Source organism: Hyperolius riggenbachi, chromosome 11 (genome assembly GCF_040937935.1).
Source record: "Hyperolius riggenbachi isolate aHypRig1 chromosome 11, aHypRig1.pri, whole genome shotgun sequence".
NCBI lineage: Eukaryota > Metazoa > Chordata > Amphibia > Anura > Hyperoliidae > Hyperolius > Hyperolius riggenbachi.
In genome coordinates this window covers 55,660,072-55,683,809 of record NC_090656.1, presented here as the reverse complement: position 1 = coordinate 55,683,809, position 23,738 = coordinate 55,660,072, and the positions used below count along the sequence as shown (strand labels likewise).

Sequence of the window (23,738 nt, the reverse complement as noted above, 5' to 3'; positions counted from 1 at the left end):
TGATATCTATCTGAATACAGCCTACAGCTCTCCTGCTGATCCTCTGTCTCTAATACTTTTAGCCTCAGACACTGAACAAGCATGCAGATCAGGTGCTTTGACTAGCCCCATGCTTGTTTCAGGGTTGTGACTCTGACACTGATGCCAGAAGATCAACAGGGCAGCCAGGCAACTAATATTGTATAAAAGGAAATAAATATGGCAGCCTCTATTTTTCTCACTGCAGGTTCCCTTTCTCACACATGGACCAGTTGCCTGGAGTGAGTGCCTTCTGCTCTATAATGCAACCCAGTGGATGCATTTGGAACTACATGTCAGCAGTTGACACGCAGTGTGGTTACTACCCGGTAAAATATGCTGCATGTCACAAAAAGATGCTACCCCATCAGATGTACCCTCTTGGGACGGGGACACAGCCCATGCTGGACAATTTCAGCTGTCTGCTCGTGCCTGGTAGATGAACAGGAGTGGCTGAAAGGCGGTAAATGAACCGCCGTCTGTCATCCCTGTCAGAGTGCCCTGAGCCTTGCTATGACAGCACAGCAGTTACCATCAAAAGGCACAATAAGAACCTGTTACAGGCCAGGTCTGTGGCATATGTACAAATGTAATTGAAGCACTGCAAGGCGTGAGGTGAAGAGTTATGAGAGCTCTACTCCAGATGTGATGACGATTCAGCCTTTGCATTGTTACAGTGGCTGAAGTGTGAACACCAGCAGGGGGAGTCCTTGCGCTTCTTGAGAACAGAAGTGCAGGCAGGGATGGGAACAGCTAGCAGAGCTCCAAAATGCATTTTATGAGCATAGTAAGCAGGAAGCCTTATCGGTTACCTTGTCTTATGTGCAAGTTATGGTCCACTTAACAAAATCAAACTAAAAATGTACTCAGTTTGTTTAGCTTCCTAGTCTTAAACTCATAACCATATATTATACTGTAAAAACAAGGAATAATAGAAGTAATATGTAATCTGAGATGATCAATGATAATGTTCATTTTTCTTACATACACATTTAATACAGATTGTATACAGCGGAGAATTGGACCAATCCAGATTAATCTGCGCACTTCCAAACTGCATGCAATTTGCTTAAAGGACACCTGAAGTACAAGTTATATGGAGGCGGCCATATTTATTTCCTGTTAAGCAATGCAAGTTGCCTGCCTCTAATACTTTTAGCCATAGACCCTGAACAAGCATGCAGATCAGGTGCTCTGACTGAAGTCTGTCTGCATTTGCCTCATGCTTGTTTTGGGTGTGTGATCCAGATACTACTGATGCATGAAAGAACAGCAGGACAGCCAGGCAACTGGTATTGCTTAAAGGAAAGGTTCAGGGAGGGTGGGTAAAAAATAAAAATCAAATTCCACTTACCTGGGGCTTCCTCCAGCCCGTGGCAGGCAGGAGGTGCTCTCGCCGCCGCTCCGCCGGCTCCCAGTGGTCTCGGGTGGCCGACACGGCCAGGCCGGCTGCCAGGTCGGGCTCTTCTGCGCTCCAAGGCCCGGAACTTCTGCGTCCCACGCCGGCGCTCTGACGTCATCGGACGTCCTCCGGGCTCTACTGCCTGGCCAGGTCGGGTCGGCCACCGGAGACCACCGGGAGCCTGCGGAGCGGCGGTGAGGGCACCTCCTGCCTGCCACGGGCTGGAGGAAGTCCCAGGTAAGTGGAATTTGATTTTTATTTTTTACCCACCCTCCCTGAACCTTCCCTTTAACCACTTGCCGACCGCACACTCATAACGTGCGTCGGCAAAGTGGCAGCTGCAGGACCAGCGACGCAGTACTGCGTCGCCAGCTGCAGCCTAATTAATCAGGAAGCAGCCGCTCGTACGAGCGGCTGCTTCCTGTCAAATCACGGCGGGGGGCTCCGTGAATAGCCTGCGGGCCGCCGATTGCGGCTCGCAGGCTAGATGTAAACACAAGCGGAAATAATCCGCTTTGTTTACATTTGTACGGCGCTGCTGCGCAGCAGCGCCGTAAGGCAGATCGGCGATCCCCGGCCAATCAGCGGCCGGGGATCGCCGCCATGTGACAGGAGACAGCCTGTCACTGGCTGCACAGGACGGATAGCGTCCTGTGCAGCCGGATCTCCAGGAGGGGGCCAGGTAGGAGAGGGAGGGGGAGGATTTCGCCGCGGAGGGGGGCTTTAAGGTGCCCCCCCCGGCACCCACAGCAGGCAGGAGAGATCAGACCCCCCCAGCACATCATCCCCATAGGGGGGAAAAAAGGGGGGCAATCTGATCTCCCTGCCTGCACCCTGATCTGTGCTGGGGGCTGCAGAGCCCACCCAGCACAGATCACTCAAACCAGCGCTGGTCCTTAAGGGGGGGTAAAGGGTGGGTCCTCAAGTGGTTAAAGGGGAACTGAAGTAAGAGGTATACGAAGGCTGCCATATTTATTTCCTTTTAATCAATACCAGTTGCCTGGCAGCCCTGCTGATCTATTTCTCTGCAGTAGTATCTGAATAACACCAGAAACAAGCATGCAGCTAGTCTTGTTAGATCTGACTTTAGGCCTCTTTCACACTTGGACGTTGCGTTAGATGCGACGTTAAAGTCGCATAACGTGCCCCTAACCCAACACGTTAGCTTTGAAGTTGGACGTTATATAGAGCCGCGTTATGAGTCTCTTCATGCGTCCGTGATGCATACATTTTGACGCATACTATCAGACAAAAACGGCGCATGCGTCAAATTAAAAAAATAAAACAATCAGTACTGAGCATGTGCAAATATCCGAATGAAGCCACATACGAGTTTAACGCACAGCACGCTGCACTTTCATTTACCGTGCTGCGTTATACTACAACACAACGTGGGCACTGTGAACAGCCCATTGATTTGAGAGGCAGAGAAGGAAGTAAATAGGATACAAGGGTGAGCCAGAAGGGTGAAAGAGGCGTGATTTATGGGCACAGCGCGATCTATTCTTCCATACCGCTCTGATAAACAGCTAGACAAGTAGAGCTGACCAATCCACTTAGGGAGAGGTAGAGTTGACCAATCCAACCAGTCAATTGCCTATATACTGGGCTACACATACAGTACAGCACCATTATCTGTTCATACATAGCACCAGCAAGGGCGTAGGGCCCGTGGTCGCAGCGGTCGCCTTGGCGACCGGGCCCGGCTCCTGAGGAGGCGGGGGAGGGGCCCGGGGGGCCCATCTCCCTTTGGAGGGCCATGCGCCCGTTCGCGCTGGTAGGAGGGAGCCGCAGCCGCGGGGAGGGCAGCCCGACCTCTTCCTCCCTTCCTCTCCCCGGGGCCCCCCCTCAGATGCAGAGTAAGCGGAAACGGAAACGCTATAGGCAGAACTCACCTCCCTGCGTTCCACTCGCCGCTGATCTCCTCTCTGGCTGGCTCTGCATAGATGTTGTTACACACGCAGCTTCCGGCTAAACAGGAAGCTGCGTGTGTAAGCATCTATGCAGAGCCAGCCAGAGAGGAGATCAGCGTCGATTGGAACCAGGGAAGGAGGTGAGTTCTGCCTATAGCGCTTCCGTTAGCCGCTTACTCTGCATCTGAGGGGGGGCCCCGGGAAGAGGTCGGGCTGCCCTCCCCGCGGCTGCGGCCCCCCCCCCCCTCCATTATGGGGACGGGCAGCTACCTAATCTATCCTGGGGGGCAGCTACCTAATCTAACCTATACTGGGGGGCACCTACCTAATCTATCCTGGGGGCAGCTACCTAATCTATCCTGGGGGGCACCTACCTAATCTAACCTAATCCTGGGGGGCAGCTACCTAATCTAACCTATACTGGGGGGCACCTACCTAATCTATCCTGGGGGCAGCTACCTAATCTAACCTATACTGGGAGGCACCTACCTAATCTATCCTGGGGGCAGCTACCTAATCTATCCTGGGGGGCAGCTACCTAATCTAACCTAATCATGGGGGGCAGCTACCTAATCTATCCTGGGGGGCAGCTACCTAATCTATCCTGGGGGGCAGCTACCTAATCTAACCTAATCCTGGGGGGCAGCTACCTAATCTATCCTGGGGGGCAGCTACCTAATCTAACCTATACTGGGGGGCACCTACCTAATCTATCCTGGGGGCAGCTACCTAATCTATCCTGGGGGGCACCTACCTAATCTAACCTAATCCTGGGGGGCACCTACCTAATCTAACCTATACTGGGGGGCACCTACCTAATCTATCCTGGGGGCAGCTACCTAATCTAACCTATACTGGGAGGCACCTACCTAATCTATCCTGGGGGGCACCTACCTATTCTAACCTAATCCTGGGGGGCAGCTACCTAATCTATCCTGGGGGGCAGCTACCTAATCTATCCTGGGGGGCAGCTACCTAATCTATCCTGGGGGGCAGCTACCTAATCTATCCTGGGGGGCAGCTACCTCATCTAACCTATACTGGGGGGCAGCTACCTCATCTAACCTATACTGGGGGGCACCTACCTAATCTATCCTGGGGGCAGCTACCTAATCTATCCTGGGGGGCAGCTACCTAATCTAACCTATATTGGGGGGCAGCTACCTAATCTAACCTATACTAGGGGGCACCGACCTAATCTAATTTATACTGGGGGCACCTACCTATCTAACCTATACTGGGGGGCACTTACTTATCTAACCTGTATTGGGGGCACCTAGCTAGCCTATACAGGTGGCAACTAAACTGGCTACCTATATTGGAGGCACCTACCTAACTAACCTATACTGGGGGCACCTACCTATCTAACCTACGCTGGGGGCAACTATTCTGGCTACCTATATTAGAGGCACCCACCTAGCTAACCTGTACTGGGGGCACCTATCTATCTAACTTATACCGGCGGCGCCTGCCTATCTCACCTATACCGGGGGCAACTATACTGGCTTACCTATGCCTGACTACCTATACTGGGGGTACCTATAGCTGGCTATAGGGATTTTGATATGTGTGTGCATCCGTCGGGTGTTGTCGGGGGAGGGGGGGGCTGTTGTTGCCGGGGGGGGGGGGGGGGCCCACATCCAGATTCCGCATCGGGGCCCAGAGGTTTGTAGCTACGCCACTGAGCACCAGTATATGATATTTTTTTAATTTTTATTTGGTGTGCATTGGAAGAGGGGTAGTCTTATACGGCAAGTATATCCCAAACTCTATAATTTATCTGGAAAAGTTGGGGTTCGTCTTATACACCAGAATATACAGTATTTTTTTTTTTAATAAGGGATGCCTATAAATACACTTTTCATAGGTTGCTACATAAGCAAATAACCCCCCCCCCCCCCCCCCCCCCCCCCCCCCCCCCAAAAAAAATCCATTAAAGACCATAATGGTTATTTACTGCAGGCTTACCGCTAAAATACAGCACGTTTTAGTGCATTTTCCCACACCTTTTATCACATGTTTTACTGCATTTTTGGAAAATGCAGAAGAATCTTTCATAATTGCCAAAAAAGGGAAAATACCGAATGAGGGCCTTGATTCATTAAGCTCAGCTTAATATGAGGGAGCGCTCATTAAAATGAAGTGGCTGCTACTATGCACGCCTTACACAGTAGTGCACGTTGCTACCGTATGTAAGGAGCATGCCTTCCGTAGTTACCTGCGTTGCTTTACATAGCAGCGCGTGTAACTTTAATTGCGGGCGGTCCTGCGATACTTCACTAGCAGCCGCTCTTATGTTAATTAACATAGTTACTACACATAGTATCTTAATTAACATAGTAGTGGCCGCTGGCATTTAAAGTCACTCGCGTTGCTATGTAAACAACGGGCATAACTAAGGAAGGCACGCTCCGTACATTGCAACAAGCACTGCTATGTAAGTGCATAGCGGCTGCTCCTTCATTTTAACGAGCGCTCCCTCGCATTATTTTAGTAGTGCAGCTTAATGAATTAAAGTCGAGGTATTTTACCAACAAAAAAAAATATTTACCGCACATAGCTACCAGAATTGAGGCTATTGCGTTAGAGAATACAGTGGCAAAATCAGTTAACCCTTTGCACATTCATATACAAAGCAATCATCCAGGAAGCATTACTTTCGCTGCAGCCAAGTTAAGATCCAGGGTTTTCATTACAAAAGATCTTGCGTAGTCACATACGCTGTGCGGAGGCTCCCCAGAGTCCGTATGTGTCCCAAGTCTGGCCCTGTAACATGCATAATGCAAACATGTAGTTCATCAACCTATCAAAAGATTAGGAGGATGTTTTTTCTTGGAGAATATGTGGGCACTGTGCTGCTGATCATATGCTACTGCCACAAGTCATAGATGTAGTGTACGGGTTTGTCAGAAAAATCATGGCAAGCCAAACCATTTGCTCAATGAATACGGACCTCCTCAGGGCCCTTTCACACGCCTGTCAGCTGCTCCCTGCACCCGCCGGGCGCTTGTTGGAGCCCACTACTGCGCCATTCAGACGGCCCCCCAGTGAGTGAGATATGAGCATGGCCGCAGCCCATTGCGTGCCTCCGCCACACAGTAACACCACTGTGGAATTCAGCACCGGATTGCACTGGCAGGCAGCAGACAAGAACCTGAACTGCTCGGCAAATGCACAATTCAGCTGCCCATCTGAACGAGGCCTTAGTCTCATATAATTTTCCATGTCCAATAGCCGTATAAATGGAAGTGCCCACAAGACTTGAGACACCTCCCTGCAAAGCCACTCCCTCCCAAAAGACAAACCATGCATGTAGACTTTACACAAATCAAGAGATTTTAAACTATATTGCATACTGCTAAGAAGAATGAGTTCTTAGAAAAAGACCAGCATGGGAGATGAGCCCTCATATCAGACCAGAAAACAAATATCTCAAACACATCAATACCGTCATATTGCAGATAATTTCTCTTGTATGCCTGGAGGTGTTTATAGAATATTTTGTTGCCTCTCTAGGATGATCAATATTGTAGAAAGAAAGCATGCTGCTCAGTAGCATGAAACATCACCAATTCAGAATGAAGTAGATCTTTTGGAGACACACCAGTGGGACTACACTTCAAAGTACACACCCCACAGTCCTTCCATCTGCTCAGATATGGCAGGCTGGTTGCATTAGGCACGTCAGAATTGTTTTGCTGTGGCCCTCTGACACTCTCCATGTTGCTTTCTGCCAAGTCAAGAATTTAAATTGTTTGAGGCCTGGCTGCTTTACTGGCTTGTCGTGTAGTGGTTTAAAGCAGAACTTTCTATACATACCATATATAGTAGAGTATAAACCAAAATTTCTGTGTACTTAAAAGTGTCCCCATAACAAAATCTCAGTTTCTACTTGGGCCATGATGCTGCGAGAGGCTATGGACAGGATGGGCTGTGCTGACCTCCTCGATACATCGTACTGGCATTTAGTGGTCCATCTTTCCTCTCCCATAGTGTTCCCTGGTGTCTATTGGCCGATCCCCCTACTTCCATTCCAGCGTCCCCTTGCAGAGTACTCGCAGCGGAGACGATCCCTTGCTAAGCATGCTGTGCGCAACTCCTCTTGTCTTCGAATTCAAATATTAGAGCGAGAATGCAGAAAAATGGGATCAGTTGAGATGCTCTTCAATCAACTCCACTGTGTATACTCTGCGATGGTAGGGTATGTGGCCACTAGATACCAGGGAAGACTAAGGGAGAGGGAGGGGGTATGATCTATGGGAGAGGGGGGTTCACTAGACACCAGATACAGAGCATGGGGGAGAGAGGGGTGAACCACTAGACACCAGGTAACGTTGTATGAGGGAGGACCACTACACACCAGGTAACCCAGTATGGGAGGGGGAAACCAGTAGACACCAAGTAATGCTATGTGGGGAGGGAGGGTACTAGACCACCAGAGAAGTGATATGGGAAAAGTGGCAGCCGGGGTTATTACCCTAAGTTTATACTCGAGTTAAACTATTTGGTGTCTGGAGTATAAACTGAGATAGTTTATTTACCTTCAATTAGTTTATATTTGCGTATATATGGTACTGTGTCTTCACTTTACCCAGGAGTAGTGATGAGCAAAACCTTCCTAACATGCAACTCTTCACTAACCCAGGTCAGTCCAAGCTTCTACTAGCCAATTTATCTGGACCTTTGTTTTTGATTGGTTGCATAGTTGAATGTAAATTTGCATATTAGGATCATTTTTGTTGCTCACTAGACTGAGGTCAGGGAGAATACCTGCAACTATGCAAATTTGAAAGTAAAAGGTTTTTTTTCTCATTGCCCTATAGTAACATTGCATTAATTTGTTTCCACAGTGGTGAATCAAACCTCATCCTCCAGCCTTTTGAAGTGCAGCTTGTGTGGATTCTTGGCTGACTGTCTCACTAGTCTCCAGCAACACGCCATCATGCATGCCACCCTTCAAGTTACTTCTCAGCCAATGTCCTCATCTGATACAGAAAAGGACCCGCCTCCTGAGATCCTAAAAAATGGGCAAGCAAAGTCCCCGGTCTCCTCCACTTCCTCAGGTATGGAGGAACTTCCTCTGAAGGTCCATATTAAAGAGGATCCAGATGCACCAAGGCCTATCAGTGAAGATGGTTCCAACAACTGCGAGCCTAGAGATGAATCTGCACTGGCTCCATCTCCAACTGTTAAAGTAAAAACAGAGATCTCCAGTCCAACTCCAGGATCTAGTCCTGTACCCAGTGAATGCAGTGCAGCAGCCAGTGGAGGAACAGTTATAGTACCTCCATATGTGTTTGGACATGAGGCAGCGCCTGCTATTGTACCACAGGCATCGGAGATCCTGGCCAAGATGTCAGAATTGGTGCACAGCCGCCTGAAACAAGGACAGGCAGTCACCTCCATTGGTTTTTCTGGTACTGCACCACCGAAAGGAGCTACTTGCTTTGAATGTGAGATCACCTTTAACAATATCAACAATTATTATGTACACAAGAGGCTGTACTGTTCTGGGAGGCATATGTCAGATGAGAGCACTGCCAGTGGGCGTAAGGTAAAAATGGTGCCTGTGCGAGCAGCTGTAGCTCCTGGAACATCTGCTTTGCCAGCAGCTGATGATCAGAGAACCAGCCCAAAGCAAGAAGAGACAGTGGGAGAGGCCAGTGCTCCAACTATAAATATAAAAGTAGAGGAAGGTGCTGGAGTAGAAAGTGAAGCTTCTGGAAGTGGACATGTTAGTGAAGGTAGTCAGAGTCCTAGTCCATTAGATGATGCAGACGAAGACCCGACACGCACTGTTTGTGAGGCTTGCAATATCCGTTTCAGTAGACATGACACTTACATGGTGCACAAGCGCTATTACTGTGCATCACGGCATGATCCTCCGTTGCGTCGCAGTGGATCAATCAGTAAGCCCGGGCCTCCATACACTCCACAGTCAGTTCCCCGAACACGTAAACGACGTAAGCTGTATGAAATTCATGGTATATCGACTGCAGAAGTAACTTCTCCATCACTACTTCCACTGAACCGGGTGGAGGCCCTGCCAGTTGTGCCTGGTTTAATACCAGCCTCCTCTGTACCATCTCCTAGTTCAAGCCCAGATGCTGCAGATGGACCTATCGATCTGAGCAAAAAACCCAGACTGCTAGTTGAAGCACCATTACCAGCGTCCTCTGCTGCCACAGTTGTTCCGCTTACAGATTACCATGAATGTACAGCTTGTCGGATCAGCTTCAACAGCCTAGAAACATACCTGGCGCACAAAAAGTTTTCCTGCCCAGTGGCCCCTCTACAACAAAAAGCCCTGCAACACCTACAGAAAATAAAATCCCCTCTGAGTGCCTCTGGAAAGATTGGGGAGGATGGAGTTAGAGTAAAAGTGGAGCGAAGAACTACTTTGAGCCCAGGATCTTTGAGTGACTCTGTCCAGCCAGTTTCTCTTCCTTATACTGCTGTTCCTGACCCCAAATTACTACAGCAGTATTCTGCTGCTGATGTATCCCCATCTGCTACTATGACTTGCCCATATTGTCCTCCAAATGTGGTTATCAGAGGTGATCTTCTTGAACATTTCAGAAGTGTCCATGGTCTACTCTTGGCTAAGCCCAGCCCAGGTCACCGCTTACCAACAGCATTCATGGAAGTGTTGCTACCTAATCGTGTGCAGCCAGGCAGTGTATCCGAAAACAGCATGCCCAGCCCCCCAGCGTCATCCACCTCTCCACTTCAGGGGCCTGTGCTTAACAGAGACATTGTAAACAATAAGGATACCATGTCTTCCTCTTCTTCCTCATCTTCTAATGGAAGCCCAGTTTCAAATTCCACTCCACGGCCAGCTAGGCCTCTGTTGCCAAGCTCTCCAGCCCTCCCTCTCAATTCTTTGGCTGAGACGCGACGAGAAGATGAACTTAGAGTCTCCACTCATGCTCTTCTTCCTGGGGATAAAGCCATGCAACCTTCCAAAGCTGGTTTGACAACTTCTTTGCCTAATGGAAACCACAGGTACTGCCGACTTTGCAACATCAAGTTTAGCAGCCTGTCCACATTTATAGCTCACAAAAAATACTACTGTTCATCCCACGCAGCGGAACATGTCAAATAACGTTAGGGGAGGGTATTTTTGTGACTGGTAGTTTTCAATCACAATGTTGTTTGTGTAACTGGAGGACTTCATGAGTCGATCTGATTCTGTGTGGGTTGTACTTTTCACCACATAAAAGGATTGCAGTTTGGTATGGTCCATGGTTTCAAGAACAGGCAACGTAACTAAGGATCAGTGTGCTGACACTTCAGCAAGGCGAGACAATGCTAAAATACTGGATGACGGATCATCTTGCCATATTGAGGCATAATTCTGTAGAACAGTGTGGCCACGTGTAGGCCACCAGGATCACTTAGATTTTTTTATTTTTAAATTACCTTAAAAGGGTAACGTTCTGGAGGCTCCAACTTCTTACAAGTCTTTTAAAATTTGCACATTTCTACAGGACACCAAAAAGTGCAAAAACTGTATACCCAGTTATTTAGTAATTTCCTCCTAATCTGAAAGCACAAAAAATGTTACAGAACATGAAAACTTAAAAAGTGACTGTCTTTTTTGTTTTGTTTTGTTACAGGGCTGGGGGATGGGATGACTTTTTTTAATAAGTTATTTTTGACTTGTATTTAAAAGACAAAATGTTGAAAATTCCTAATCTTCTGTTGCTCTTTTTTGTCTTTATTCTGAAGCAAGACTTTGGGACTTGTCTAGCAAGATTTTAAAAGTTGTGGCGTTTGGGGAGTTTGAGGAAAGGGGCATCCCGGTATTTGCTATGAGACTACATTTTTAAGTTTTGTATTTTCTGGCAGGCTTGAAGAACAGCAGCCCAGGTCTTGGATTCGGTTTGTTAATTCTCAGGGCTGAACACCAAACTGTTTAGAAAAGTCAAAGTGAGTTGCAGCACAATGCCTTTCACTTGGAATTTCCCAAAGGAAAGCATACATAGTGTTCAGAGATAGGCAACTTCTCTCTGGAAACAGGTTGCTCTGTCCTTAAAGTTCCAACCATGACCTGAGCTGCTCTTCCAAATCTTTAGGCAGTTTTCTGTATCAAAATACATTTCAGCCTAAATTGCTATTTTGCATCACTCTTTATCTTCTTCAACGTAACCGGGAATAGAAGAGACCGTCAATGAAACAAAATGTTTTATAATTTAAAACGGATACCAAGCTCCCTCTTCAGAAATGAACTGAAGTACTTTGTCCTTTGGGAGCGGAATTTAAAAAAAAAAGTTCCTCAGCCAATGCAGTGGTTTTGGGAACATACCATTATTTTACAGTGTAGGGCACTTAAGTATAGCCAAAAGGACAATAACAGAGCAGGATTTTGAAAGGCACTCTGTAAAATTCAACACGTTTCGCTGTTCCACCCTGATTCCTCAGCAGATTATTTTTTGTAATGGCTGTATTTTTTACATGGCATTATATACGACCAAAACTGGAAAAAAACGAGCTGTGTTTAAATAAATAGTCCTTAAAAGTATATTTATATATTAATATAGATACCAAGAGCACTGATTCACAAATAAACAAAACACACATCTCTGGTGACTAACAAGTGTGTATAATTCTGTAAATAAATAAAGCCTGTGTTTATTAACTGTTCAGGTTGTGACATTCATTTCAGTAGGAACAGCCACAGACTATGGTGTCATCATCTAGCAAAAGGGTCTATATGTATGCAAGTGTGAGGTGGGAAAAAAAACATTTAAAACAAACTAACTTAGAAGAGGGAAGTCTCTGGATCCACCCCATACCATCCTGTAGTCCACCGCTACTGCCCAAGACCCTTATTACCAGGGCTGTGGAGTCTGAGTCGGAGCAATTTTGGGTACCCGGAGTTGGAGTCGGAGTCTGCGATTTCATAAACTGAGGAGTCGGATGATTTGTGTACAAAATCCACAGCCCTGGTAAGTATTAGACTAAGGAGTCTGAGTTGAGGAGTCTGACTCCGGGTATCCAAAATGGCTCTGACTCAGAGTCGGTGGTTTCATAAACTGAGGAGTTGGAAGATTTTTGTACCAACTCCACAGCCCTGCTTAGGACCATGGCCACGCTCCTCTTCATGCACGAGCGTGGCGGTGCAGAGAATGGAGCCGTTCACGTACAATAGTCTTCACTGTGCATGCCCATACATATAACAACCTATCCGAAAAGCTCTTGTAGGATATGTTCCTGGGGTCCATGCGCAGCAATGAGGGAAGGAGGACACTCTGGAGGGATGTAAATGCGATTAGTTGTCCCAAGCGGTGCGAGCACTTGGGACACCGCCTGTACTGCTCACCTCCATTTGAAAGGGTCCAGAGTATTCCCTCTTTTTATTTTTTTTTATTTATTTTTGAATTATTCATCTTAGGTACACTTTACCCCTTTAAGGACCGGCTGCCTAACCCCCTTAAGGACCAGGCCATTTTACATGCGGGGGGGGGGTGAGTGAGTCAGGCAGCCGGATCCCCACTATAGATGGCTGGGCATGGTTTCCCCTGTGTGGCCAGGTGTCCCCAGTATTGCCAGCAGCCTTTACTCACCTCCCAGGCTCCAGCGATGAGCAGCTCTAGCCCCCTCTGCTCTGGCCGGCTTTCTCGCTGCATTGCCATTAAGTTCCGGGTCGCTGCTTTATGACATCATCCTGCCGGAACCCGACACGTCAGAGCAAGTGGGGATGCCTGCCAGAGCGGAAGGGAGTGACGAACGCCGGGGGAACGTCAGGATTGGCGATGGCTCCTGATCAATAAGGGGAGATGTCAGCTGTCGTATGACAGCTTAATCTCCCCTCTCGGGTGCGCACGATCGCGTTGGAAGCAAAAATGGCAGGTGTCGTAAATCCTACGCCGCATCAGGCTTAGGCAGCCACAAGTGCGGCATAGGATTTACTACACACAGTCCCCAAAAGGTTAAAGTAAGCCTGTAACTAAAAAAAATTCCCGGGGGCTGGGGGTTACCTCTGGATCCTAATGAGTCCAAAAGATAAAAACACCTTCCAGTTCCAGGTGCTTGATGTAGTAGCCAGGCAGAGCTACTGCAATAAAGTCATGTAACTGTAGATCACATCAGCACACCAGTCTTTTTAAGATGCAACGCACATTTTATTGTGCATAACTCCACATATCATCCAACAATTATTTCGGGGGCCACACAGGGTCCCCCTCCTGAGGTTATGATTTCCCGGGGGCTCATTTTCATCACAGTTGTTCTTTGCAGCTTACCTCTGGTATCCATAACAATCACAAAGGTACATTAATTGGGGCAGCACAGTGGCGTAGTGGTTAGCTCTCTCGCCTTGCAGCGCTGGGTCCCCGGTTCGAATCCCAGCCAGGGCGCTATCTGCAAAGAGTTTGTATGTTCTCTCCGTGTCTGCGTGGGTTTCCTCCGGGCACTCCGGTTTCCTCCCACATTCCAAAAACATACGGATAAGTTAATTGGCTCCCCCTAAAAAAATTGGCCCTAGACTACAGTACTTACACTACATAATATAGACATGGCAATGGTAGGGATTAGATTGTGAGCTCCTTTGGAGGGACAGTTAGCAACAAGACAATATATATATATATATATATATACACTGTACAGCGCTGCGTAATATGTCGGCGCTATATAAATACTAAATAATAATAATTAATTCTTAAATTATTTCCTGGCATGCCATCTGTGTAAAAAACTTCACCATAGTGCCAAATTAGTCAGGTTCTGGCGTATAGCTCCGCCTCCTTGCCCAGAAAGGTCTTGGCCTTTTCTACAGATCACATAGAGAAAGGCCACATATGGTAAAGAGGCGGAGCTACATACTGGAACCTGGCAGATTCGGGAGTCCGATGAATATTATCACATAGATGGTAATTATAACATTTAAGCATTAACATGCCCCTGTTTTTTTATGTAAAGCCGAGAGCAGCTTTAACTTCTGATTTCATGAACAGAAAACTCAAAAGAATTTGTTATGAACATTTTTAGTTTCTGTTTCTGCCATGCACCACAAACTGTGCTGATCGCACTTGTACCATTGCTCATACTACCCCATATAATAACACAGAAATAATGCTCAAGTGTCTTTTTGCAGATCTGAAAATCTTGGTTATATCACCTATGTGTTTGTTTCCGGAACTCCTTCTCATGACTTCATTGGATGTGGGTTCCATAGAAATAAGATGCTGATAATAATTCTGACTTTCATTCAAATTATATGCAGTTTGGAAGTCAGAGGCACTTCTGGTTAATTGGCCAAGTCCCAGGCTGCGTTTGCACATAATGCAGAATAAGGCCTGAAACACACCAGAGGAGTTTTTCTGAGCGTTTTGAGTTTTTAAATCTGCTGCTAATGTTATCCTATGTGTCTGTGCACACTGGAGCGATGAGGTTTTGTAAAAAACCCCATAGCATTACATTGGGAAGAGCTTTTAGAGGTTTCAAAACCTCTTCCCAATGTAATGCTATGGGTTTTTTTACAAAACCTCATCGCTCCAGTGTGCACAAACACATAGGATAACCTTAGCAGCAGATTTAAAAACTCAAAATGCTCAGAAAAACTCCTCTGGTGTGTTTCAGGCCTTACTGCATCTCACTGATCTCTAGTCCTTGATTATTTCTCATGATGCATTCCATGTGGCCTCCTCTTACACCTCCCATATGGACGCTGCAGCTAAACTGTAACTGTTTACTTTACACTGTTTACTTTACACTGCGTGGCAGAGAGACACACGGACAGGAACACAGAGCTTCAGCTGATGATTATTTACACACATTTGAAGCTACATTTCTGCTTTCTATCATTCTGAACAGATTCCAGTCACAGTATTAGAGCCAGTGAAGATTGTTATTGTATGCTGATGTGCTGGACACAGTCCTCCATAGTAATGCCCACAGTGAGAACTGTATACAAAAAAAGAAAAGAAAGGGAGCGCTCTGAGATTTCCAGTATTGAAAAGGAAGATTGCAATAGGACAGGTCTCACCTGGTATTGGTATGGCTGGCACAGCGTACTCAGCCACGGTGAGCTTGTGTCCCACTTTTGCCTAGCCGGGGACCGGGCTTCCCGTCTCGGCAAGGCGGATGTGACGTCACTTTGTCCCAGAGCTCCTCGCAGCTGTTACTACGGAGATCAGGACGCTGGCTATAACACACGCTAGATGGCGTGGTGAGCGGCGTCAGATTCTCCGCACAGAGGTAGATAGTATGCGGAAATAATAATAAAAAAAATAATAAAAAGGTGCAATAGCTCAAACACTTAGGAACTTTAAAATTAAAGGAATTTTTAATAAGGGGCATAAAAGACAACGGGAAGCCCGGTCCCCGGCTAGGCAAAAGTGGGACACAAGCTCACCGTGGCTGAGTACGCTGTGCCAGCCATACAAATACCAGGTGAGACCTGTCCTATTGCAATCTTCCTTTTCAATACTGGAAATCTCAGAGCGCTCCCTTTCTTTTCTTTTTTGTATACTTATCCAGTGGATTTCAATGGGAGCAGCCGAGTGACTGTTGGGTGGCCAGATTGCACCTATAGGGGCTCACTACCCCAGAACGCTTACTACACAGTGAGAACTATTCTCTGTAAATGTCATTTTCTTCATATAAAACATGAAAAAAAGCCTTTGTATTGCTATCCGCTAGTAATTACTGGAAATATATGTGGCGTTTAGAATTTTAGTTAACTTAGATAGTTGTCATTTAAGCCTCTTGGCATTGGTCATCTGGTTACGGTCGATGCAACACTAGAGGATAGACGAGAATAAAGCAAAATCAAAGCTAATAATTGCATCCCATACTTCATCCGCGTAAGGGTCCTACTGAGATAGTTTGAATTAAAAATGGACATAATCAATGTGCAGCTGAAAATCTATAGACAATGTTGAGTAAAATACCACCAAGAATTACTATGAAGCAGTATACCTGGAAAAGAAACGTCACCTGGAAGCCGATATGGTTTGTTGCCTGCAAAGATACATCACTTGTAGTGAGGATGAATGCTTTCATCAACCAGGGACATTTTTAACCCCTTACGGACCAGACGGCTCTGGCCGCTTTAAAGGATACCAGAGCTCAAATTATAATGGGGGGGGGGGGGGGTGGAGACAGAAATGTATGGTGAGCTTTTCTGGTGCTCACCCCTCCCTCCGTTCTTCTGCCCCTCTGATCCTCCTATATGGTCCAGCACTGTTCGTGTGCTTGCCTGGTTGCGTGCGTCCTACAACAATCGATCGTGGCCGGGATCTAGTACAACGCTGCTACTGTTAGCAGCGTTGTACAAATGTAAACAAAGCGGATTATTTCCACTTGTGTTTACATTTAGCCTGCGAGCTGCGATCGGCAGCCCGCAGGCTATTCATGGAGCCCCCCACCGTGAATTGACGGGAAGCAGCCGCTCGAGCGAGCAGCTGTTTCCTGATTAATTAGCCTGCAGCCGGTGACGCAGATGTGCGTCGCTGGTCCTGCAGCTGCCACTTTGCCGATGCGCGTTATGAGTGCGTGGTCGGCAAGTGGTTAAGAACGGTATGGAAGAATAGATTGCGCTCCCTCAGCAGGGAGATCTGAGAGGCGGTAACAGGACAGGGCATATCACCCGACATCAATGACACCCGGGGTATAAGACGACCCCCAACTTTTCAGAAGATTTTCAAGGGTTAAAAAGTAGTCTTATACGCAGGAATATACAGTATGTGTTAGAATGGCCCAGTCAATGTCCAGATCTAAATCCAATCGAGAATCTGTGGCAAGATCTGAAAACTGCTGTTCACAAACGCTGTCCATCTAATCTGACTGAGCTGGAGCTGTTTTGCAAAGAAGAATGGGCAAGGATTTCAGTCTCTAGATGTGCAAAGCTGGTAGAGACATACCCTAAAAGACTGGCAGCTGTAATTGCAGCAAAAGGTGGTTCTACAAAGTATTGACTCAGGGGGCTGAATAATTACGCACACCCCACTTTGCAGTTATTTATTTGTAAAAAAATGTTTGGAATGATGTATGATTTTCGATCCACTTCTCACATGTACACCACTTTGTATTGGTTTTTCACGTGGAATTCCTATAAAATTGATGCATGTTTGTGGCAGTAACGTGACAAAATGTGGAAAACTGCAAGGGGGCCAAATACTTTTGCAAGCCACTGTATATCTTTAAAGTGAATCTGAAGCATAAATTAAAATAAACATACTTGCCTAAGGAGAAGGAAAGCTTTGGGTCCTAATGAGCCTTCCTGTTCTCACCCTCCTCCATTTGTATTTCCCGCCTGAGGAGACTTTGGCAATCTTTGGAAGCACTCACGCTTCAGAAGACCGGCGGCTCTGTACTGCGCATGTGCTACTGCGTGAGAGAGGGCTTCTACGCAGTACGGAATGGCCCTTCTTTGGAAGGATGAGTTCTTCCGAAGGCTGCTGAAGTCTCCCCAACCCGGAAGAGAGCAGCCACGACCCTATTGGTCGTGGACTGCTAACGGGGAAGCCTGTGGGGGATCGCGGACACTGGGAGAAGAACGGGAAGGCTCATTAGGACTCAGAGCTTTCCCTCTCCTTAGGTAAGTATGTTTTTTTATTTTATTTTACGCTTCAGACTCCTTTTGAAGAAATTACGTCTAAGTGATTGACCACAGACTGCCTTATCCCTGCATGTCATGATGACTTGCCTAATCATGGCCACAGTGTGGCAGCAGAGCCCTTCTAGAATTCAGCAGCACTATTTAGGTGTTTATGAGAAGAAATCCCAGCAGGAAGGATTGCTTTAATGTTTTACCTCTACCCAAAACAAACAGATTTTATGGGCAGCCCTACAAATGAGCAGCTAACTTAGGTCAACAAATGTGTTGGTGGCGTCTCTCCTCTGACTATAGCTGCAGCTACACATGCACTGAATATTACAATTTTCTAATCAGTTTGCCACAGCTGAAGCTCCTCCCCATTAGTTTGGTCCACTCAGACTCTTTGTGTCCATATGAACTTTTGCACACCTGATGTCTCTGTCAATCACAGCTTCTTCCAGCTGTTGCATTGGCATGTTCATAGCTTCACAAAGCATACATGAACGTGATTTCATGCATGCATTCCCATCAGGGGTCGGCGATCCTTACAGGCTGCCAGCAAGACCCTGGAGAAGACCAGAGCTACAGCGAGGGACACAAATGAGTTATAGGGCTGGAAGGAGCCCCAGGTAAATAAAACTAAATTGCTTTTATCACCTCACTTAGCCTCTATTAAAAAAAAAAACAAGTTAATTTACGGTTTAATACTTTTTCAATTATTAGGTGCTTAAAAGTAATGTTTTGATACCATGAGAAATTATCTCCTGGGAGAAAACGTGGAAGAAAACGTTAATTGGATAAGGGCATAGTGTAAATGAGCCCTAAGGAGTGTCAACTTTTATTTGGCAACCAACTAAATGTAGGAAATTTTAACAAAGAGCATTGTAACGAAATGCATGACTGCTTCGTGAAAGGTAGAATGAAGTAACGCTTCCCAGACAACTAGCATGCAAATTACAGTACAATACAAGCCGCAAGCAAAGTCCCACATCCACAAGCATCTTCCGCACAAGCAGTGTATAACACAATGCAACAAAGGTTGCAGAGTCTCATCAGATGACAGTCAAGAGGACAAATTTTTAAGGAAGTGGAGTGTGTCCACTTTACAATCATATAAAGGGGTGGTACCTTGGGGTATGAAGGGACGTTTTGTCCCAGCTGGACATTTAAGGAACTCGCGCTTCCTCCCCGAGTGAAAAAAGAAGGTTATTGAATATGATTTAAGTGTGATGAGATTGATAAAAGAGGAAAAGGTGCAATTGACAGAATTACAAACTGAAATTAATCACAGTATAGAGACATTGGAAGAGTATAAATCAGACAAAGACTTTGAGAAATGTAATGATATGGTAAAAAGGGAAGTTGAAAACAGAATGGAATAAAGATGAGTATTCTGACTAAGCCAGGAAGGGCTAGATCTAGGTCCAGGACTAGACCTGATACAGATTTAGAAGAAGATGATGAGGATGATAAAAGTGAGGCCTCAATTTCACCTTCTGGAAATTCTGTGTTTTTTTAGAGGAAGAGGGGATAGAGGAAGAAGAACTAAGCATAGACAAAAGAAAAGGAGCAGGAAGAGGCAGGACCAGAAAGAGAAAGAATCACCAGAAAAAGGAAAGCAGGATATACAACTAATCCTCAAGAAGAGGGTACAGCCCCCAGGAAAGGGAAGACATATTAGGTGGTGTAATTTTAGATGACAAAGAAGATGAAAATAACATTGTCAATCTGACTGACTTCAGCCTTAAACCAGAGCTTTTCTCGGTGTTGAACAGAGGATTGTCCTTTTCCCCTGTGTGTGGAGGGGACCCCTTTGATACTTACCGAGGAGACATTCAATTAATCATACGTAAAGTTCTTCTAAAGAAAATGTTTGCTAACCAGGTCAATGAGGGTTTGGTGTCTGATCAGGTTGACAGTGATGAAGTAAGAATTGTACCATTAAAAGAGAGAGAGGCCCTTAGAGATTTGGAACTGTTAATTGATGAAGGAATGGTAGGGAATTCAGAAGATGTTGATGAATGTTCAATTGCACTTACAAACCTCAGAAAGAGATAAAAATGTATTCCATCCATCTCGTCCGACAAAAATTTTCAGGCCTTCTCGGAATTAGGCTTCAATTCATAAAGCATTACCGCATTCGGTAATGCTGAAAACAGCTGACTTAACAGAGCACTTTAGAAAATGTTATCAAAGCTGTTACCAAATGAGAAGCAGAAATGACAGAGCAATGAGATAAATTACCGACATGTGCTCAACACATGTCAGTAAATGTTAATTCATCAAGGTTACCACATTCGCTAACACATTCAGTGTTTATCTCCAGCTCTCCCCTGTTGTAACAGGCTTGGAAATCCTTCTGTGTGAATGTTTTCATGATTAACAGGAGCAGGCAGCCAATAGAAACAGCCCCTGTTCTCCTGCAAGTGCTGCTGATAGGTCACACAGGCTTCTCCACACAAGCTTTCAGACCCCCCAGGCAGTGAGCAGAGAGAACGGGACAAAAGATATCCCCAGATACCCTTCGGTGGTGTAACCCTTTGAGTCCCTGTTTGAAAATGCAAAGATGCTGGTGGTGAAATCACCAAGCATGGCATTTGTAATGTCTCCAGGAAGTTTATCTACGTTGTGGCAAATAAGTAAAATGTTAAGAAAGACTAATTGACAGATTCAGAGCAGCAGAGGCAGTATAAATAACAGTAAATATAACACATGTTTACATCTAAAGGGATGTCTGGATGCCTTCTATTGTAATCAGCTTGTAACAACACAGGGACATTCCAAGCTGCTCTGTACCACTCTGCTGTTATTGAACAGCCTTTGATGAATTGAAGCCTAGTAGTTCGGTAACTTAACGAACCTCTACCACACGTGAAAATATTGATGAATTAGCACAGTGAAGTGTAAAATACCGAATGCGGTAATTTAACCTATTTTGGTTTCTGGATGTAGAAACTACATTCAGAAACCATGCGCGCTACCGCGGCCGATCGCGCGCGTGCACACGCACTCCCGGCCGCGGATTCGGTAGCCACGGAATCAATGTATCGGGCTATAGTGCCCGATCACTGATTCCTCTCCCCCGCTGAAAAAGCGACAGCTTCTCTCGGATTGCCTCCCCGATGCGTCACTCTAAGTGTGTGCTACGCTTAGAGTGACGTCATGTAAACAAACTCATGGCCGCCATCTTGTGGGCAAAAAGTAAAACTACAACTAAAAGTGAAAAAAAATTGAGAACAACACACAATTACATTATAAAACTATAGTTTACATCCCACCCTCCCAAAAATACCCAAATAAAATGTTTTAATATAAAAAAAAAACATGTAAATATTTACCTAAGGGTCTAAACTTTTTAAATATCAATGTAAAGATGAAATATTTCTATTTTTTTTTTATTTTAAACTTGTAAATAGTGATAGATGCAAAACGGAAAAAATGCACCTTTATTTCCAAATAAAATATTGTCGCCATACATTGTGATAGGGACATAATTTTAACGGTGTAATAAACGGGACATATGGGCAAATACAATACGTGAGTTTTAATTATGGAGGCATGTATTATTTTAAAACTATAATGGCTGAAAACTGAGAAATAATGATTTTTTCCATTTTCTTATTTTTCCTGTTAAAATGCATTTACAGTAAAGTGGCTCTTAGCAAAATGTACCCCCCCAAAGAAAGCCTAATTGGTGGCGGAAAAAACAAGATATAGATCAGTTCATTGTGATAAGTAGTGATAAAGTTATAGGCTAATGAATGGGAGGTGAACATTTCTCAAGTGAAAACGACGGAACGCGAATGGGTTAAGGACTGGGATTTTGTTATCGAACACCCTTTGATGAATTGAAGCCTAGTGTCATGAGATCTTGAAAAAGTCAGATGGGGAAAAAAGAGGGACAATTTGACTAAGAATGAAAGAAAAGCCCCCGATGAGCTCAAAAATAAGGATTATATAATTATTAGAGATAGTGACAAAGGAGGAAACAGTATTGTGGAGCAAAGAAGCATATTTTTGTTAAATGAAAAGACAATTGGAATATGGAGATACCTACGCCAGATTGAGAGATAATCCTTTTCCTGAAATTATAAAAAAGAGGGATATGATATTGGACGAAGCATTAGCAAATTAACTAATAACGGCGGGTGAATACCGTTTTACGTAGATTAAATCTTACAAAATACCATGCCTATACTTAATACCAAAAATACATAAAAATCGTAAAACTCCTCCAGGACGTCCGATAGTATCGGCGATTAAGGGCCCCTTGGAAAAAATAGGGACTTTTATTGATATGAGTATAAAAGGCATTGTGGAACGTTTACCGTCATTTATAAAAGACACACGTGATTTATTGATAATGTTGGAACATTTCGAAGTGCAGGAAAACTATTATCTAGTAGGCATAGATTTTGAGTCTTTGTACACCTCCATCCCTCATGAAGTAGGATGGAGGCTGTCAGATATTTTCTAAAACAGGAAGTTGGACCTCTAATGGTAGGAAACAAGTAATAATGGATTTGTTAGGACTAGTGTTAACACACAACTGTTTCATTGCAGATGGAGTGTTGTACAGACAGACAAGGGGGACGTCGATGGGGGCCGCATGCGCACCGGCTTACACGTGCCTGCATTTGGGTGCCTGGGAGCGCCAAGAGGTGTATGTGAGGTGGGATTTCGATTAGCTTGCAGTCCTCTGGTTGAGGTATGTGGACAACGTCCTTGTCTGGAGAGGTACCTATCAAACTCTGCTAAGGTTCTTTGCAGAACTAAATGATAATGCACGAAATTTGAGAATAACGTACACCATTGATGAAGAGAATATCACTTTTTTGGATCTCAAGATCAAAAGAGAGGTTAGAGACCAATGTTTATAGAAAGGAAACAGCTGGGAACACGTACCTACATGGGTACAGTTTCCATCCAACAACCCAAAAATGGGGAATTCCATATGGACAAATGGTAAGATTGCGGCGAAATTGTTCTAGAGATGATGAATTTCAGGAGGAAATAGGAAAAATGAACAATAGCTTTAGAAAATGGGGTTACCCGGAGGATGTTCTGGAGAAATAAAAAAAATAGAGCTATTAGGTTGGATCGGCAAGCTTTGAGGAAAAAGAGAAAACGTGATGAGGATGAATTGTACATTGTATAAGATCCTGTCTTGCTAAATGTGTTCTGTATGTTGGTTCACTATATTAGTGATTGAGTGAAATTGGTGTATATGAGTACATAATAGTTGGTGTAAAAATTTCAACTTGAAATGGTTGTGATGTAATTACATAGAGCAGATAGGTGCAATGTGGAAATGGAGGTTGTGAGTGGCGACAATTGTTCATCTATACCTTCTGTTAGCTCAAAGAGATTGGTAAAGAGGCATATGATGCAATTAATGTGGTTGAAAAGTAATTTACAATGGTGTGACACATGATCCAACCAGGAGGCGCTGTTGTGCAAAGTATAAGGATATATGAATAAACATTGTGGAAAAGGAGCACAAATTTAAACATTCATTGACGATGTGACAGTTTTAATTTAAAATGAAAGCAGCGGAGAGAGCCAAGTACCTTCCCTTAGAGCGAGCAAGCCTCCAGATGGGAGGATATCATGACAATAAAAGGGCTGTGTAACGCCCCCTCCCTTAGATACACAGCAGATGCACTGAGGAAGCCCACGTGACTTGGTGGGCATAACGCGTAATGCAGGCATGGCTACAGGCCGTTGGAGCAAGAGCGTGGTAGCCTGGCGTCCTCCCGCCCGCACATGCAGTTTGTAATCTGGCTGGCCAGGGAAGTTTGCCCCGACATCTCTAACACCAGCAAGTGATGGCAGTGTATACCGCGGGACACCAGTATGT

At 45.3% G+C, this 23,738-nt stretch overlaps 1 protein-coding gene and 1 long non-coding RNA gene across 10 annotated transcripts in view; one reads left to right on the top strand and one right to left on the bottom strand.

Annotated features, from left to right (window-relative positions):
• ZFPM1 (zinc finger protein, FOG family member 1) overlaps window positions 1-11,979 on the top strand; it is a 312,656-nt gene extending 300,677 nt beyond the window's left edge. For all 7 annotated transcript variants that reach the window (XM_068260644.1, XM_068260645.1, XM_068260648.1 and 4 more), the window contains one exon: window positions 8,184-11,979. In XM_068260644.1, coding sequence (XP_068116745.1) covers window positions 8,184-10,438 — 2,255 coding nt within the window. In that variant the 3' untranslated portion in view covers window positions 10,439-11,979. The remainder of the gene's footprint in view (window positions 1-8,183) is intronic.
• The window catches only part of LOC137538445 (uncharacterized), a 281,561-nt gene that overhangs the window by 23,419 nt on the left and 234,404 nt on the right, over window positions 1-23,738 (bottom strand). The gene's annotated exons all lie outside the window — the stretch shown is intronic.